At 37.9% G+C, this 19,192-nt stretch overlaps 1 protein-coding gene across 3 annotated transcripts in view; it reads left to right on the top strand.

Moving 5' to 3' along the window:
* Positions 1 to 19,192, top strand: part of LOC144972337 (uncharacterized) — a 229,826-nt gene that overhangs the window by 60,430 nt on the left and 150,204 nt on the right. For all 3 annotated transcript variants that reach the window (XM_078913433.1, XM_078913434.1, XM_078913435.1), the window contains exons 3-4: positions 6,966 to 7,142; positions 15,477 to 15,647. In XM_078913433.1, coding sequence (XP_078769559.1) covers positions 6,966 to 7,142; positions 15,477 to 15,647 — 348 coding nt within the window. The remainder of the gene's footprint in view (positions 1 to 6,965; positions 7,143 to 15,476; positions 15,648 to 19,192) is intronic.

Genomic DNA, 19,192 nt, shown 5'->3' with positions numbered 1-19,192 from the left:
TCTAGCATTAGAATTTTTAAAAATGACCAAGCCCCCAAAAATGTTTATGGTGATTATTGGATAATTTTGAGAAAAAAACCTCGCAATATTTATCAAGTTTTGAACCCAATAACGTTGTGTAAGGGTTTTGAGTTGCATTTTTTTTTTTGGACTGTTTTATAATATTCCTTCATCAAAATATGGGTTGAAATGAAAAAAAGGAATGAATAAGTTGTTTTTAAAAAAACAGACACTTTTGAAAATTGATAATTTTCAGCCCAAACTGACCCAAAATTGCACCTGCGAACCCTCTTAAAATCTGATTAAAAATCGGTAATCGCTTTGTCTTTTCACCGACCGATACTCGAGGAGACTTTCAAGGGTACCCTTAAGGGTTAATCACACGTGAAATCCATTCAAGATGTCTGACGTAGCATGGAATGGAACCTTTATTATCATTATTATTATTATTATTATTATTATTATTATTATTATTATTATTATTATTATTATTATTATTATTATTATTATTATTATTATTATTATTATTATTATTATTATTAATCTCGTTATCGCTCGCTAGTAATATTATCTCAGTCGTCGAGTGTTTTGTTATAAACATATTTGGTTTCTCGTTTCCTCACGAGGATTTGATTAGGCAAGATGGAGTATACATCGAGTATCCCAAATTCATTAAAACTTCACGTGAGTTAAAATTAAATTAAAATCAAAATTCATCCCATAGGAGAAATTTGTCCCTAGGGTCTATTCCAAGGGACGACTGGAATAACCCAGGCGTCAACCGCAGTGCAGCGCCGCAAATTGAGCTAAGTCGAGGTGATTTGCTCAAAGCCACACAGCGCAGCGGCGGGTGATCGAATTCGGTACCTTTCGGGTACGAAGCAAAGACCGCACCTCTGAGCCATGCTTCCCCCCCCCCCCCCCATTTTTTTTTAAATTTAAAAATAAATTAGAATTAAATTGTGATTGCATGTACAAGTTATTACCTAATCCTCTCAACATATTCTTTTAAAAATTGTTTTTACATTATTTTTTTTTTGTAATTGAGATTTTATATAGCGCAATATCCTCTAAATGTGCTCAAAGCGCTTTAAAGAGGTCCCTGGCCAACAGCAACATTTAACGCTAGTCTATCGCAAACTACTTTCCGCCAGATCTAACAGAACCAGCTTCCCAATTACTGATGGGTGAACAGGGAGGTCAGAAAAAAATCTCGACGGCACCCGTGATCCATCTCGGTCCCCTTTGCGTGTGAAGCGAGTGCTCTACCAACTGAGCTATCGAGACCCCCCCCCCCCCCCCAAAAAAAAAAATGTCTATGACGTCAAAAATAGATAACTATAGTCTAATTTAATGGAATGGAAAATTCATTTTACTTAACGAAGACAGATAATGCAGACGTTTTGGGTTTCCCCTTTGTTAACACAACACGATGAGTGGAACACAAACTCGACTGATTTTTTGGGATGTTTTTTTCTTTTTCTTGTATTTTTCTTTCTTGCTTTGTCTGGCACCTTTCGTACACACTTGTTCAATTGTTCCTGCACACAAGTGCAGTTTTAACGACTTTGAGATGCTCAATGTAGACTAAATCTTTTCTAATGAGTTCCCCTGTTGGGGACAGAGTGAGTAGCTCAGCGGTACGGTCTTTGCTTCGTACCCGAAAGGTACCGAGTTCGATCACCCGCCACTGCGCTGTGCGGCCGTGAGCAAGTCACCTCGCCCTAGCTCAATTTGCGGCGCTGCACTGCGGCTATGTGGGCTGACGCCTGGGCTTTTCCAGTCTTCCCTTGGAATAGACTCTAGAGACAAATTTCCCCTGTGGGATGAATATAGGGAATTTTTTTTTTAAGGAACCAAATATGTGTTTAAACCCCCCCCCCCCAACACCCCCCCCCCCCAAAAAAAAAAAAAAACAAAAAAACAAAAAAAAAAAAAAAAAAAAAAACAACAAAACAAAAAAAGAACAACAAAACCGGACGACTAAGATATTACTAGCAAGCAATAAAAAACTGAATGAAAGAACCATTCCATCCCAAACATACCACGTCAGACATCTTGAATAGATTTCCCGTGGTACACTTGAAAGTCTCCTTGAGTGTTGAAAAAAAAAAAACAAAAAACCCAAGAGTTGAAAAGTGAATTAAAATTGGGAGGATGACAAAAAAGTCGTGTTGAAATATTTCCACCGATTGGAATACCAGTCACGTCACACATCATGGCGGCAAAACCTACCATTTTCCTGTGCTAAATTTGTTGAAATATTTTTATTAATTGAGAAACAGCATGTACATATAGCATTATCGTCGTCGTCGCCATCGCCATCAACATCATCACCATCATCACCATCATCATCCTCATCATCATCATCATCATCATCATCATCATCATCATCATCATCATCATCATCATCATCATCATCATCATCATCATCACCATCATCATCATCACCATCTTCATCATCACCCTCCTCCTCCTCCTCCTCCTCCTCCTCCTCCTCCTCCTCCCCCTCCTCCCCCTCCCCCTCCTCCTCCTCCTCCCCCTCCTCCTCCTCCTCCTCCTCCTCCTCATCCTCCTCCTCCTCCTCCTCCTCCTCCTCCTCATCATCATCATCATCATCATCATCATCATCATCATCATCATCTTAAGCTCCACCACTAATATCATCATAATCATCACCTCCACCACCTCCACCACCATACACGAATACATGCATAACCCCTATTCTACTACCCCCACTCCTCACATCCTCCCCCCTACCCCAATTTAAACACCCACAGAAACACAAATCAAATCTCTGTCTAATCCAAGAAGTTAAATTCTTTAAATCTGCCATACTCGGCAAAAAAAAAAACAGCAAAAAAACCCCACAAAAAACAACCAAAAAAAAAACAACAAAAAAAAAACAAACAAACAAAAAACAAACAAAGCAAACAAACCAGGAATTTAAAACTTTGGCCAGAAAACTCGTCCTTAAAATATTGAATATTGAGCGATTAAATTGACCCTCATCTTGTCAAAAACGCTCAAACCTGGGACTTTAAAGAAGGCTTCGATGAAGTCCCAGGTTTGAGAGTTTTTGACTTGATGAGAGCCATTTTACTTAAGCTGATATTTGAAGGACGATTTTTCTGGCCAAAATGTTTAATCCGTGTCTTATCACGGTAATGCAGCAATGATATTTTCTCCCGTCTCCCTGTCTACCTGTTTCCCGTTTTTAAAAATCCAACATTAACCCTTTTACAGGCTAAATTCAATTTCACTGGAACACGACAACGTTTACGCGAAGTGAGCAGTAACAGAGGCATTAAAAGATTTGTGACCTATCGTGTCAAAGCGGTAATATGTCAGGATGAATATTTTGTTTAAATTGGGCTTTTATATAGCGCATTATTCACTAAACGTGCTCAAAACGCGTTATAAGGGGGTCGGTTCCTGGCCAAAAGCAACACTGAAAATGTAGGACGGGACATGACGCCTGTTAGACGATATTACATTTTTTTTTTTGGACAGATACACGGCTGTAAACGGCCCGATACTCATCTATTTTGCACCTAAAATTATGGTAATTTAAATATTAATTCATTTGTTCTCACCTCGTTTTTTTTTTTTTTACACATTCTCCAACAACGTTGTTTCGTCTTGAGATCCTGGACTCATCAGGGAGGTTGTTTAGAGGTGTCTGGGAGGAATGTTGTTGTTGTCTTGTCAGTTGGCGCCAATCTCATTTAAATATTAATATCTTCTGCTATACGCAGATGTATAATGAGATATAAGGAAGGGGACTCACACACACATACACACGCACACACACACACACACGCACAAACATACATTAAACTAAGGAATAAATCCCCCCCCCCCCCCTCTCCCCAATTTTTAGACACCAACAGAAATTATAGACTGAAAAGAAACCAATACAAAAAACACAAACAAAAAAAAAGGAATAAAAACAAAACAACCAAAAAAAAAAACAAAACAAAAACAACCAAACAAAAAACACTCCCCCCCCCCCCTCCCTTGTCAAAAAAAACCCCCCAACAAAACCCAAGCCCCCCCCCCCCCCAACACACACACACACACACACACACACACACTAAAAAAAAACAAAAACGAAAAAAAAAAAAAGAAAAAAAAAGAGCCAAAATAAAAACAAACTAAACTTTAAAGTAAAGAACAAGTCAAAACAAAACAAAATAAATATCAAATAAAATATAAATAACGGCAAACAAAAAATTGTCTATGGCGTGAAAGGGTTAAAATGGACGCGACAGACTATGGGAGGTGTTAGATTCAACAAAAAGCTCATTAGCCACAGACGGGGTTTGCACTTTCAAATGTTGCTTCTTTTCGACACTAATGAGTGTCGATTTTCTAACAACAACATTACAATCATTTGTGCAGACACCTACGTGCACCTTTATACAGGTCTGATCACTGAATGGAATTATGGGCTTGATTTAAGATCGTTGTTATGGAGTGTATTATTTTACGTTGGTTTGAGAGAATTTCTTCCATTACAACTATAGATAGAATGAAATTGACGTCACTCGGATATTTGTTATTGTTTTTTTTTATATCCACATTTATGAGTAATTCTCACTTAACTGTATTTACCAGACTATAAACGTTCATGGATACACCGAGTTTTGTGTGTTGGTCCGTTGTACTTCCGGATGGCAATGTTGTGAGCTTCCAAGCCAGCCCATACTATCTATAAGGCCACGGCATTTTGGGTTATCAGACCTGCAGACCAACGTGCATATATTTGCAGGCCTGATCACTCAATACGATTATGGGCTTGATTTAACATTGTTGTAATGGAGTATATTTTACGTTGGTTTGAGAGTATTTCAATTACAACAATGGGCCCGCAACGAGGTGCATTTACTTGCAGGTCTGTTAACCCAAGTCGTCGTGGGCTCACTTACAATAGAAATACTCTCAAACCAACGCAAATTATTCTCCATATTTGCGTTTAGTTATCAGACCTGAAAAATATGTGCACGTCGGCCCAGGACAATTTGGGTTATCAGACTTGCAAATTTAACGACCAAATCCCTTCTATTAGAGGTGGACACGCCAACTTCATTCATTGTAGTGAATAAGAAGAACGCGTTAACCCTATCCTTACCAACTACAGGAAAATTGTCACATTTGTTACAATACAATGAGCACGTTTCTTAATCAGATTTGTTTTGTATATTACAACATTTTATTTTTAAAAAATCTTTGTTTTATAAAGCTTTTTATGCAGCACAAAAATGTGTATTATCTCATTCATCTGTAGTGTTTCATTCATCCAGTTTGTTGATAAAGGGGAAACCCGAAACGTCCATTGTATCTGTTTTCGTAATTAAATTGAAGCTTACATTCAATTTCACATTGTTATTTATTTCTTCGAGCTTCGAGCAGCAACATTTACATATTATCTTGTTCGTACTTATTTCTAATGACTTTGACTTTTAAGTTCTGTTTTGGGTAGGTATATAGATAGAATGCGCTTAGCTAAGAAGTTCATAACATTGCCATCCGGAAGTATAACGGACCAACACACAAAATTGTGTGTATCCATGGACGTTTATAGTCAGGTTAATACAGTTCAGTGAGCAATACTCATAAACGCGGATGGCAAAAAACAATAACAAATGCCTGAGTGACGTCATCTTCGAACTATCTTTAACATCTCTGGAAAAATCATGAATATGGTCTTGGAGGAGAGAATTAAACTCTATCGAGTTCACCCTCATTGAAAATCGAACACATTCGTTCGATTTTCCATGCATAGGAACTCGAAAGTTAACATTGCACATTAACACGAATCATTCAACAACATTCATAGACCTTCTTCTCGAATATAATATAATTATAGTCTCGCTTTTCGTAATGATTCTAGACAATCGCCTGTACAGATTAAATTTTTTTACAAAATGGCGATCTCGATAGGACGGCCATTGTTCTGCCTTCCTCGTTGCAATCTGCCAAACCTTAAATTTTGTCAGAGTAAAGAAAATAAAAGAACTAATGTGCGGCTATGTGGTCAAGTGGTATGACACTCGCTTTGGGATAGGAAGGTCCTGGGTTCGAGCCTCGCTCGGCGCATAGTTGAGTCCTTGGAAAAGGCTCTTTACTCACATTCTCTCACCGTACTCAGGTGTAAAATGAGTACCTGGCCGTTAACAGCGTTGTCTTTGTCCGAAAGATTGTAATATCGCCTGACAGGCGTCATGTCCCGTCCTACATGTTAAATGTTGTTGTTGACCGGGGACCCCTTGTAAAGCGCTTTGAACACATTTTAGTGGATATTGCGCTATATAAAAGCTCAATTAAGCTCAATTTTAAAAAATTGAAATAAATGAAAATTATGGCGCGATACACACTAAATGTACTATACAAGGGGTCCTTAGACTATACTCCATGACGCCTTTTAGGCAATATTATTACAATTTATTTTCCGAAAGAGAGCACGCTGTTCATGGTCAAGTACTCATTTTACACCTTAGTACGGTGAGAGAATGTGAGCAAAGAGCCTTTTTTACGATGACTCAACTATGTGCCTCTCAGAGCGGGACTTGAACCTTGGACCGAAGGCGAGTGTCGTACTTTTTCACATGTAATCAGAATGTATAAAAGTCTAAAGATGATCAGATTTATTATGTTTTTCTCCCCTGGGTACACTTTATGCTCGTCGGAGAAGTATTTCATAAGGGCGGTGATGGAGATAATGGCGTCCGCCATTGTTGCGATAGTTTAGAACCAGAAACTATGCGTCACTACGAGGGAAGTGACGTCACGACTGTTGAACCCTATTCCAAACTATGTTTCCGTGAAATTTGTGAAGAACTTTTAGCATATGTATTAAAATGTGGGTTATCATGTTCATGCTCTGGCAAAGAGTTTTCTTTTAGCATCATCTTTGTTCTCTCTCTATCCTCCCTCTTCCCTCCCCCCCCCCCCTCCCCTAGGAGGTGTCCCTAAAGGTGGTTGTCCACACTAGTCTACACAGGAACTACGAGAGGATTCTCAACGGTACTATAGACACGCTCATGTCCAGCAGGGAATACCGGATGTTGTGGAAACACATCTCGCCTTCCGGTAGTCTAGTGCGCCTGCGCACTGATATGCCTAAAGATATACTACAGGTAAGTCACTTTTTCTTTACAATTGAAATCCCTATTTTTTTACGACAGAGACGACACTGTTAACGGTCAGTTACTCCTTTTTTACTTGAAATCGGTGAGGAAATGTGAGTAGAGAGCCTTTTCCAGGGACTCAAACCTTTGGCCTTCAAAACACTAGACTACAGAGCTGCACATCTCGGGGGATTTGATGCTAATACAATGAATTTCTGGTCGTTTATATAATGAGGCTTTGTAAGTCCACTACCCTTCTCAAAGCGGATTTATGTCGAGGTAAACATTTAGAGTTAAATTCTTTCTTTTACAATGGAGAATATATTTCTATTTGTGACTTTGTCTCAAGGGGTGACTATGTATCAATGGGTGACTTTGTCTCTAGGGATGACTTTTCTTTAAAGAGGTGACTTTGTCTCAAGGGGTGACCTTGCATCAAGGGGTGACTTTGTCTCGAGGGTGGACTTTGTCGAAATCACCCCTTGAGGTAGCTTTTAATTTGTTTAAATTTAACTTTTAAAATTTTACTCACAATTTTAATTTCTGCTTGTTGTAACTTTTAATCCTCCCCCCCCCCCCCCCAATAAAATAAAATAAAATAAAATAATGAGCATTTATATAGGGCAATATCCGCTAAACGTGCTCTATGTGCTTTACTACAGAGACTTAAATGTAGGACGAGACATGATATAACATATTTTCCCCGACAAAAACAACTGTCAAATAGTTATTTGACACCTAAATACGGTAAGAAAACATGAGTAAAGAGTCTTTTCCAAGGACTCAATTATGCGCCGTTCAGAAATAAACACAGCACTTGCTCGCTATCGCCTGACTGTTCGTGTTTTCTTGACTCTAAAAGCACAAGGGCCTCTGTTGGAGCTCTATCTCCTATACCACATTCAAAATGATACCAAGTTCAACTACACGCTTCACAGTATGGCCTTGAGGAACTCACCTCGCATTATCTCCCTTTGCGGCGCCGCACTGCGGCTGACGCCTACGTTATTCCATTCTATCTTTTAATTGGACCCTGAAGACAAATTTCCTCTTTAAGCTGAATAGAGGGAATTTTATTCATTCATTTATTTATAGACGGCCGTAATCAGCGAACCGTGAACGCGCACTTAATGAACGCTCTCGTCTATCGATTAAATTCTTGAAATTCCACATTAAATGTCATTATAATTGAAAAGTAACAAAGTTATCGTTCTTTCCATCAACGAATTTGAATTCTCAGAGGAGCACATGTTGTTGTTAACCCTTTCTAGTCGAGACTTGTATTGTTTCAAATCAAATATATATTCGATATCATGTAAAACTTCAGATGGAACTCTCCACAAATGTGTCCGTGTATGACAAAATCAGGCGGAAGGTGAAAGTTTTGGATTGCATTTCTAGATTGTTTCTAGAACATTTTTACTATCCCAATTTCTTCTTTGTTTACCGGTGCCGTTATAACCTGATTGTTTTGCAAGCGCCGTAAAGCCCTTAAAAATAAACAAAACATCTCTCTGAGATGACTGTAAAATAAGTGAAGGATCGTTTTACTTGAAGGTATCAACAGTTTCAAGATTATATAACTAGCTGACATCAGGATGTGAAACTTGGAATGCATCACAGCCAGGTATAAGGAGGGAACAGATTTCCGTAAACAGGTGCATGCGTAAGCTACTGAGGAAATAGGAAGAAGACGATGGAGGTGGATCGGACACACCCTTAAAAAGAATGACTCCACCATAACAGAAAAATTATTGGACTGGAACCCACAGGGCAGAAGATCAAGGGAAAGGCCACGAAGAACATGGAGAAGAATTAAAGAAGCTGATACTGATATACAGAGAAGTGATAAGATATGGAATGAGATAAAAAAAGTTAGCTCAAGATAGAGAAGGATGGAAACTGTTTGCTGTGGCCTATACCCTGACCCAGGGTGAAAAAGGCAATGATGATGATAATGATGATGATGATGCTGATGATGATGATGATGATGATGATGATGATGATGATGATGATGATGATAATCATCTAAATATATCGCCCATTAACCAACTGATAAGTGTTCTATGGCGCTTTACAATCACTCGGACTGTATAAACTATCATACACACTGACACATATAACTTCTCCGCATACACGTGATGCAAAACTCTTTACATACACATTACTATCTATACCATATACCCTAGATTAAAACATAAAATACGCTCATCTAAATAATTCAGTTTTAAATTTCTTTTTAAACGCATCTAAATTTTCACTGTTTTTGGTATTGTATGACATGGAATTCCACAACCTAGGCGCTGTTACTCTAAAGGATTTGTTGTGAAACAAAGACTTAGAGGGTACCTCTGTCATAAAATGTGCGTCTTGTGGTATGACACTCGCTTTCGGATCGGAAGGGCCTGGGTTCGAGCCTCGCTTGGAGCATAGTTGAGTCCTTGGAAAAGACTCTTTACTCACATTCTCTCACCATACTCAGGTGTAAAATGAGTACCTGGCCGTCAACAAATAAAAATTGTAATATCGCATGACAGGCGTCATATCTCGTTCTACTAGTTACATGTTGCTGTTGGTCAGGGACCCTTTGTAAAGCGCTTTGAGCACATTTAGTGGATATTTCGCTATATATATATATATATATATATATATATATATATATATATATAATATATATATATATATATATATATATATATTAAAGCTCTAGTTTAAAATGCATATGATATGATGTAAGCTGTCAAGGGGCTTGGAAATCAATACAATCAGAAAATAATATTTTTTTCGCACTATGCCAAGCTGTATTTTTTCCCCCTTCAACTATACAACCTGAATTCAGAATACAGAATTTGATAGATAATTCATTCTATAAATAGATTTAATTTTCAACATTTCAATCATGCTGACAATGAAAGGTTTTTAGCCAATGTGTCAAATAGTAAGAGTGTGTGTGTGTGTGTTTGTGTGTGTGTGTTTGTGTGTGTGTGTGTGTGTGTGAGAGAGAGAGAGAGAATAAGTAGAAGTGATATATCTAAACCCGATCACTGCTTGTAAATGGGTAACAGAACAATTTCTCCTATTGGTAATTGTGTAATCAGATTGAGTACCGTGTTGTCTATTGTCTTGTCGTGGGTTTTGTACTCACGGGAGTGCGTGACGGATGAACGAGTACTCACTGTTTTGACGTGGGGTATTGAAAAATGTATTTATGGAATTGGTATCAAAGAGGAGACATGACGCCTGTTAGGCGGTATTATAATTTTTTTCACGCGCTTAATGGCCAGCTTCTCATTTTACACCTGAGTGCGGAGAGAGAATGTGCGTTTTCCCAAAGGCTCAACGATGTACCGCTCGGGTCTTGAACCCAGGACTTTTCGATCCGATGTGATTACAGCAGAAAATAAAGTAAAGTGATGGCGGTGATGATGATAATAATAATAATAATATAATAATAATAATACTTTATTGCATCCCAAAAAGGAAATTTTTTGTACAGACGTGTTATAATTTACACAATAAGATAAAAATACAATGGAAATAGGATGTATATATATTTTTTTTTAAAAGGAGCAGCTCTATAACCAGAGCTTCACTTTATAATATGAATAATTTCAACACTGTATAATAGTTAAAACTGTCACTATAAATTGAAAATTGAAAAGATTGCAAAACAAATAAATTAATATTTATATTTTTTAAAAGTAAAAATGAGAAATTATTATATAAAATGATTATTGCTTGTTGTTATAAAGCCTAATACTGGACGGCAGAAAAGATTTTCGGTGTCTCTCTGTTTTCGTTGAAATAGAGAAAGGGCGACCACTTCTTTCTGACATAATAATTGATGGTCTTAGTGGATGATACTGGTCATTTAATATTTTAGTTATTTTATTTATACAAAATTTCTCGTATAAAAGATCTACATTGTCAACATCATTTATATAGCGTTTAATGGATTTTTTACTATTTGAATTTATTTTGTTCCTTTCCACTGCTAAGCAATTGCCTCCCCAAGCTGTTATACAAAATGACAAAACACTTTCAATTACTGCTCTATAAAATTATGTGCAGAGGATTTTATCTATTCTAAACTGAGAGAGTTTTGATAAAAAATATGTACGTCTGCACATCTTATGCTTAATTATTTTCAAGTGTTCATCCCACTTGAGCCTGTCATCAATCGTTACACCAAGGTATTTGTAGTGAGGAACTCGCTGGACGAATTGGTCCTTTAATTTTAACGGTTCTATCGGTTCCTTCACTCTCCTAAAGTCAATCACTAGCTCCTTTGTCTTGCTTATGTTAAGCTCTAGGTGGTGGGCATCACACCAAGACACAAATCTATCAATTTCTTGCCTATAAGCCACTTCGTTGCCATTTGTTATGAGGCCTTGAAGAGCGGTGTCATCTGCAAACGTTATTAAAGGTACACTCAGGTTTTGACTTCTACAGTCATTCGTGTATATTGTGAATAATACAGGGGACAATACACAACCTTGAGGAGCACCAATATTTGTAGTTATACAGGAAGATTTGTTTTGTCCTAATTGAACATATTGTGCTCTCTCCGTAAGAAATTCGAGCACCCAAGCAATTATATACTTGTTTAAATTCAGACTAGTCAATTTTTGAACAACCAACTGAGGTTGCATTGTATTGAACGCTGAAGGAAAATCTGCAAAAAGCAATCTGCAATAGCTCCTAGCGTGATCTAGATGCCTGTAGATGTTGTTTGTAAACAGCAAAATGGCATCCTCTACGCCACGTCCTGATTTGTAAGCAAATTGATGACTATCACTCAATGGCATAAACTGATTCCTAATTTTAACAAGAACAAGTTTTTCTAAAGATTTCATGACTATTGAAGTCAGTGCAACAGGTCTGAGATCGTTCATAGTTTCAAGTTTTTCTTTTTTTGGAACAGGAATAATTTTTGAAGTTTTCCAAATTTCAGGGATCGAAACGCATTGGAGGGACCAGTTAAAATATGTGTATAAATGGGGGGAAAGCTGATGGGCACATTCTTTTAATAATTTTCCTTTCAATCCATCCGGCCCAGCAGCCTTCCTCTCGTTTAGTTTCGAAAATACGAATCTCGTTTCTTCTTCACTGACCTCAATAGTCATTTCATCTTCCAAAGCCCTGTCTAATTTATGTTTTTCATTTTCAATATCAAATTTGTTTGCTGTGTCGAAACGTGAATAAAATTTATTTAGAGTTTCAATTTCGATATCTTCTGATATAGTCGTGGGCTTTGGATTATAGTTAACAGCAGTTTTAAGCCCCCGCCACGTGTCCCGTATATCCCCAGAAGAAAAGCATTTTTCAATTTTATTTTTGTACTTGTCTCTACAACTAGATATTACTCTCTTTATCTCTTTTTGTTTTGTTTTCAGATCTTTTTTGTTTCCACTAGTAAAGAGAGTTTTCTTTTGGTTCAATAAAAGTTTTAGATCTTTTGTTATCCAAGGCTTGTTGTTAGGATAATATTTTATTTCTTTTTTACAAGACACTAGCTGTTCACAGAATTTTAAATACTCACTCACACAGTCATTCAGCTCATCCACACTATCACATGATTCGATAAAAACATTCCAGTCAGTGCATTCAAAACAACCACGCAAATCTTCACACACACTTCCGTTCCAGATCTGTACACTTTTCTTTACTGGTTTTACACGTTTAAAAACAGGGCGGTAGGTGGGGAGTAGCAAGAGGATGCAGTGGTCAGATAAACCTAATGGGGCACGGGGTAAACATTTATAACTATTTTTAATATTACACAGGAATAAATCTAATGTTTTTTTTTGTCCCTTGTCTCGCAGTCCACGTATTGATGAAGTCCCGGGAGAGTAAAATCGTTACATTGGTTAAAATCGCCAGTGACCATCAATACGGCATCGGGTGACTTAATTTGAATGTCCTGTATTTCTTTCCTCAAAATATTTTTCGCTGTGGTGTTGTCTGATGATGGTGGAATGTAGACGTTGATGATGATGACATGAGTATATTCCCGGGGTAGATAATATGGTCGTGACGAAACAGTAATAAATTCAATATAATCGTCACAATACATTTTCTTTATCTGACAGTTATTGGGGTGGCACCATTTGTTGTTAATATATGTGCACACTCCACCCCCAGTTCGTTTATTTACATTAGTCCGATCTCCTCGAAATAGTGAATATTATCAATATCAAAACATGACGATGGTATTTGAGGAGATAGCCAAGTCTCTGTTAACGCTATTATGGAGGCTTGACGATAGTCACTATTAAAACGACACAGTGAAAACAGTTCATCAATTTTATTTTTCAGTGATCTTACATTACCTGTGACTACACAGGGTAAAAATGGACGAAAAGGCCGTCTGTTAAATTTTGTTTTTATTCCTCCTTTTCTCCCCCTCTTTCTTACTTTAATAAACGATGTGTCAATAGTGGGTGGTGGGGGTGACACGGGTTGGAGGGATCGGAGAGTCTCTGGAGTATATGTTATCGATAGGCTTTTGGCAGCAAAATCACAGGCTAAAACACCATTTATGCTTATAAATATACTAATAAATATAAAAATCAGGAACAATATATACTTCACATCCATTTTGAATAAAAATTAGGCGTAAATTCCGACGATTGAATGATAAATGAATAAAAATATGTGTAGAAAATAGGTAAACATTCACAACACGTCTGTTGTCGCCAGAAGCCAGCGCCATGATGGTGATGATAATAGTGATGATGATGTTTATGGTGATGTGATGATGATGATGATGATGATGATGGTGGTGGTTGCGCTATAAGGACGGCAAACCCGTATATAGATAGTATTCAGATGACGTCACTCAAGCCTTTGTTATTGTTTTTGCCATCCGCGTTTGTGATTTGTTCTCACTAAACTGTATTAACCAGACTATAAAAGTTCACGGTTACACAGAGTTTGTGTGTTGGTCCATTATACTTCCGGATGGCAATGTTGTGAACTCCTTGGCCAAGAGCATTCTATCTATAAGGACGGTAGAGCCGTCTATGAGCACGGCAAAACCGTCTATGAGCACGACAAAACCGTCTATAAGGACGGCAAAATAGTCTGTAAGGACGGCAAAACCGTATTAAAGGACGGCAAAACCGTGCATAAGGACGGCAAAACCGTGTATAAGGACGGCAAAACCGTGTATAAGGACGGCAAAACCGTGTATAAGGACGGCAAAACCGTGTATAAGGACGGCAAAACCGTGTATAAGGACGGCAAGACCGTCTATAAGGACGGCAAAACCGTCTATAAAGACGGCAAGGCCGTCTATAGGGACGGTAAAACTGTGTATGAGTACGGTAAAACTGTGTATGAGTACGGCAAAACTGTGTATGAGTACGGCAAAACTGTGTATGAGTACGGCAAAACCGTGTATGAGTACGGCAATACCGTGTATGAGTACGGCAAAACCGTGTATGAGTACGGCAAAACCGTGTATAAGTACGGCAATAATACAAGAGGTCATCCTGCGATGGGAAAAGAAGACAGGTTAAAATATTATTTTTAATAACGAGGGAAAATACATTATCAAGCTTTAAAACAAAACAAGTTTAAAAATATTTTGAGAACCAAGGGACAAGGCACCGGTGTAAGATAAAGATCTGAACAAGTGTGTATGAAAGGTGCCAGACAACGCAAGAAAGAAAATTACAATAAATAACATCCCCAGAAATATGTCTGCGTCGACTGGGGATCGAACCTCAGACCTTCTGATTACCGGTCAGACGTGCTGCCATTATCCCACAGAGGTTTTGATAGTGAAAGACAATTTTAATTATATTATTCTTCACAAGGGTACGCGTTGATTTGTTGGAAGCAAATCAATTTCCTCAATATTAAACATCTATTTCAATTCAAATTATGTAAGTAGAGCATTTAATTCAATTAAAAACATGTCCCCCCCCCCTTGCATAATACTGTTTTGACGCAATGGGTCACATTTTAAGATTGAGCTTTAAAAAAAAAATAAGCTTTTATATAGCGCAATATCCATTAATGTGCTCAAAGCGCTTTACAAGAGGTCCCTCGCCAACAGCAACACTTAACATGTAGGACGAGACATGGCGCCTGTTAGGCGACATTACAATTTTTCGGACAGACACAGCGCTGTTAGCGGCCAGGCACTCATTTTATACCTGAGTACGGTGAGAGAATGTGAGTAAAGAGCCTTTTCCAAGAACTCAACTATGCGCTGAGCAAGGCTCGAACCCAGGACCTTCTGATCCGAAAGCGAGTGTCATACCACAAGACCACATAGCCGCACAAGATAACATTTTTTTCTTCTCATTTTTTTTCGTCCTCCTGTTTTCCCAGGCGTTTTGCAGCGAGATCCTGAGGTCCAACACAACCACTGTGGTCCATCTGATGAATCCGTTCTACCATCGAAGACATTGGGAGTCTGCTGGATACGTGGATCGTCTGTTGGCGACGCTGAATGTCCCCAGGATTTCGTGGGGGCCGGAGTATATTGGGGCTATGGACAAGGTAGGATTGATGATTGATTTGTATATTGATGGGTTGATTGATGAATGGTTGGTTTGTTGGAAGAAGATGTAGTTGGGTGAATGGATTATTCATAGATGGTAGCAATAGTCTTCATGTCACTTTGAATATTCTTAGGAATGTGTGGGGACCAGAGTATAATTGGGGCTATGGACAATGTAAGATTGATGATTGATTCGTATATTGATGGGTTGATGAATGGTTGATTTGATGGAAAGAGAAGTAGATGGATGAATGGATGGATGGATTATTCTTAGATGGCGCAATAGTTTTCATGCCACATTGAATATTCCCAGGAATTTCGTGGGGGCCGGAGTAACTTGGGGCTATGGACAAGGAAAGATTGATCGATTCGTTTATTGATGAATGGTTGTTGGTTTGATGGAAGAAAATATGTTGATGGGTGAATGGATTATTCATAGATGGTACAATAGTCTTCATGCCATATTGAATATCCTCGAATTTCGTGGGGGTATATTGGAGCAATGGAGAAGGTAAGATTGATTGATTCGTATATTGATGGGTTGATTGATGAAAAAAGAGGTTTTTTATATAGCACACTATCCACTAAACGTGCCCAAACCGCTATTCAAAGGGTCATTGACCAACAGCAACATGTACTATGTAGAACGAGACATGGCGCCTGTTAGGCGATATTAGAAATTTTTTTCCGACAGAGACAACGCTGTTAACGGTCAGGAACTCATTTTTTACAACAGAATTTGGTGAGAGAATGTGAGTAAAGAGCCTTTTCCAAGGATTCAACTATGCGCCGAGCGAAGCTCAAACCCAGGACCTTCCGATCGATCGGAAAGTGAGTACCATTAAACCATATAGCCGCACATATATGAATGGTTGGTTGTCTGGTTGGATGGATTGACGGAGAAGTTAATGGATTAGTGGATTGTTTACACATGATGTCATAGTGTTTAGGTCACATCCAGGATTTCGTGTGAAAGGAATATATAGGGGCTTTGGATAGCGTAAGATTAATGAGTGATTCAATTAATTATTGATAGGGCGAGAGATGAATTGGTGGTTTGTTGGTTGGTTGGAGAGGGAGATGGGTGGATGGATTATTTATAGATTATGTCATTCATAGTTTTAGTGTATCGTTGTCTTGAAAGTGCGGCTATGTGGTCTAGTTGTATGCAACTCGCTTTTGGGTCGGAATAGTTGAGTCCTCGGAAAAGACTCTTTACTCGCATTCTCTCACCGTACTCAGATGCAAAATAAGTACCTGGCCGTTAACAGCGTTGTCTCTGTCCGAAAAACTGTAATATCGCGGAACAGGCGTCATGTCTCGTCCTACATGTTAAGTGTTGCTGTTGGCCAGGGTCCCCTTGTAAAGCGCATTGAACACGTTTAGTGGATATTGCGCTATTTAAAGCTCAATTTAAAGTACCGCCCACTTCCTACCTTTCGGAACTAATTGAAAGATATTCAAAACCCCACCACTTACATTCGGCCAGTGATTCCGCCAAACTAATTGTCCCATGAATACGAAAAGATGCTAGAATGAGATCCTTTTCTCATTTCGGACCCTCTGTTTGGAACGCCTTACCGCAGAGCATTCGTGAAAAAGAATCTTTGTCAATTTTTAAACTTCGCTTAAAAGTAATAGATGATCTGAGAATCAATTTAGGTGTCTGGTTTGTGTTGTGTGTTGTGTTTTGTGTGTGTGTGTGTGTGATGTGTGTGTGATGTGTGTGTAAGTGTGTGTGCGTACGTTTGCGTATGTGTGTTTGTGTGAGTGAGTATGTTTCAGCCAATATAATTTGTCGGGACTTATAGCGCTATATAAGTTTACAGCGTTATTATTATTATTATTATTATTATTATTATTATTATTATTATTATTATTATTATTATTATTATTATTGTTGTTGTTGTTGTTGTTGTTGTTGTTGTTGTTGTTGTTGTTGTTATTAAAGTCTTTAAGCCACATTGAATATACACCCATGATATCTTGTGGACCGGAGTTGAATGGGTCTATCGACACGGTAAGATTGATGACCAATTCGTTTATTGATGGGTTGATTGATGAATGGTAGGTTGGCTGGTTAGTTGAATAGACGGACAAGTAGATGAATGGGTGGATGGATTATAAATAATCGTAGGTGGTCCCATAGTATGTAGGCAACATTGAATATACCCAAGATATCTGGGGGGGGGGGGATATATCATTGAGGCGATGGACAAGATCAGATTGATGATTTATTCATATTTATTGATTGGCTGATAGATGAATGGTTGGTTGGATGGATGGATGGACGGAGAAGTAGATGAATAATTGAATGGATCTATTCATAGATGAGGTCATTGATAGTCTTTAAAGCCATATTGAATATACCCAGGGCATCTTGGGGGACAGGAATAGACTGGGGCCTTTGACAAGGTATGGTATACGATGATGATGATGGTGATGATGGTGATGATGATAATGATGATGATAATTATAATAATAATAATAATGGTAATAGTAATAGTAATAATAATAATAATGGTAATAGTAATAGTAATAATAATAATAATAATAATAATAATAATAATAATAATAATAATAATAATAATAATAATAATAATAATAATAATATAATAATAATAATAATAATAATAATAATAATAATAATAATAATAATAATAATAATAATAAGCGGTATGGTCTTTGCATCGTACTCAAATGTACCGAGTTCGATCATTCGTCGCTGCACTGTGTAGCCTTGAGCAAGTCACCTCGCCCTAGCTCAATTTGCGGCGCTGCACTCTGCGGCTGACGCCTGGGTTATTCCATCCTTCCCTTGGAATAGACCCTAGAGACAAATTTCCCCTATGGGATGAATAAAGGGAATTTTATTTATTTATTAATTTATTTCTTTTTTACTTATTTATTTATTTTCTTCTCCTCTGAGAGAAATGAATGAGAAACCTGCTATTGATTATCTCCCCTCCTTACAATAATCACCCGTGTTAAAAAGTCGTAAAAAAGCTGTAGAACGCGTCCTAACGACCTATTAAGCATACGACATTACAGCATTGTGTAGTTTTTTTAACGTTTAGGAGATGTGTATTGTTATTGCTTTCGTGCATCTTTGAAAAACAGGAGTTTATAATGATTGCATAGCGATCTATTCTGTACATTATTATCGCCATATTTTATTAACTAAATCACTTCTCCTCCTGCTGCCCAAGTCACATCCCCCCCTCCCCCCCTCCCCCCCCCCCCTCCCCTTTCCCACCTCATCTTGCTCCATTCCTTCATTTTATTACATTCACTTCACTTCCTCCTCCTCCTCTTACTCCTCGTCCTTCTTCTTCTTCTTCTTCTTCTTCTTCTTCTTCTTCTTCTTCTTCTTCTTCTTCTTCTTCTTCTTCTTCTTCTTCTTTCTTCTTCTTCTTCTTTCTTCTTCTTCTTCTTCTTCTTCTTCTTCTTCTTCTTCTTCTTCTTCTTCTTCTCTTCTTCTTCTTTCTTCTTCTTCTTCTTCTTCTTCTTCTTCTTCTTCTTCTTCTTCTTCTTCTTCTTCTTC

Source organism: Berghia stephanieae, chromosome 5 (assembly GCF_034508935.2).
Source record: "Berghia stephanieae isolate SIO BIC M18660-M18661 chromosome 5, UCSD_Bste_1.3, whole genome shotgun sequence".
In the NCBI taxonomy this organism is placed as follows: Eukaryota; Metazoa; Mollusca; class Gastropoda; order Nudibranchia; family Aeolidiidae; genus Berghia; species Berghia stephanieae.
The sequence above is the reverse complement of the archived record's forward strand: the minus strand, read 5'-3'. Positions and strand labels throughout refer to the sequence as shown.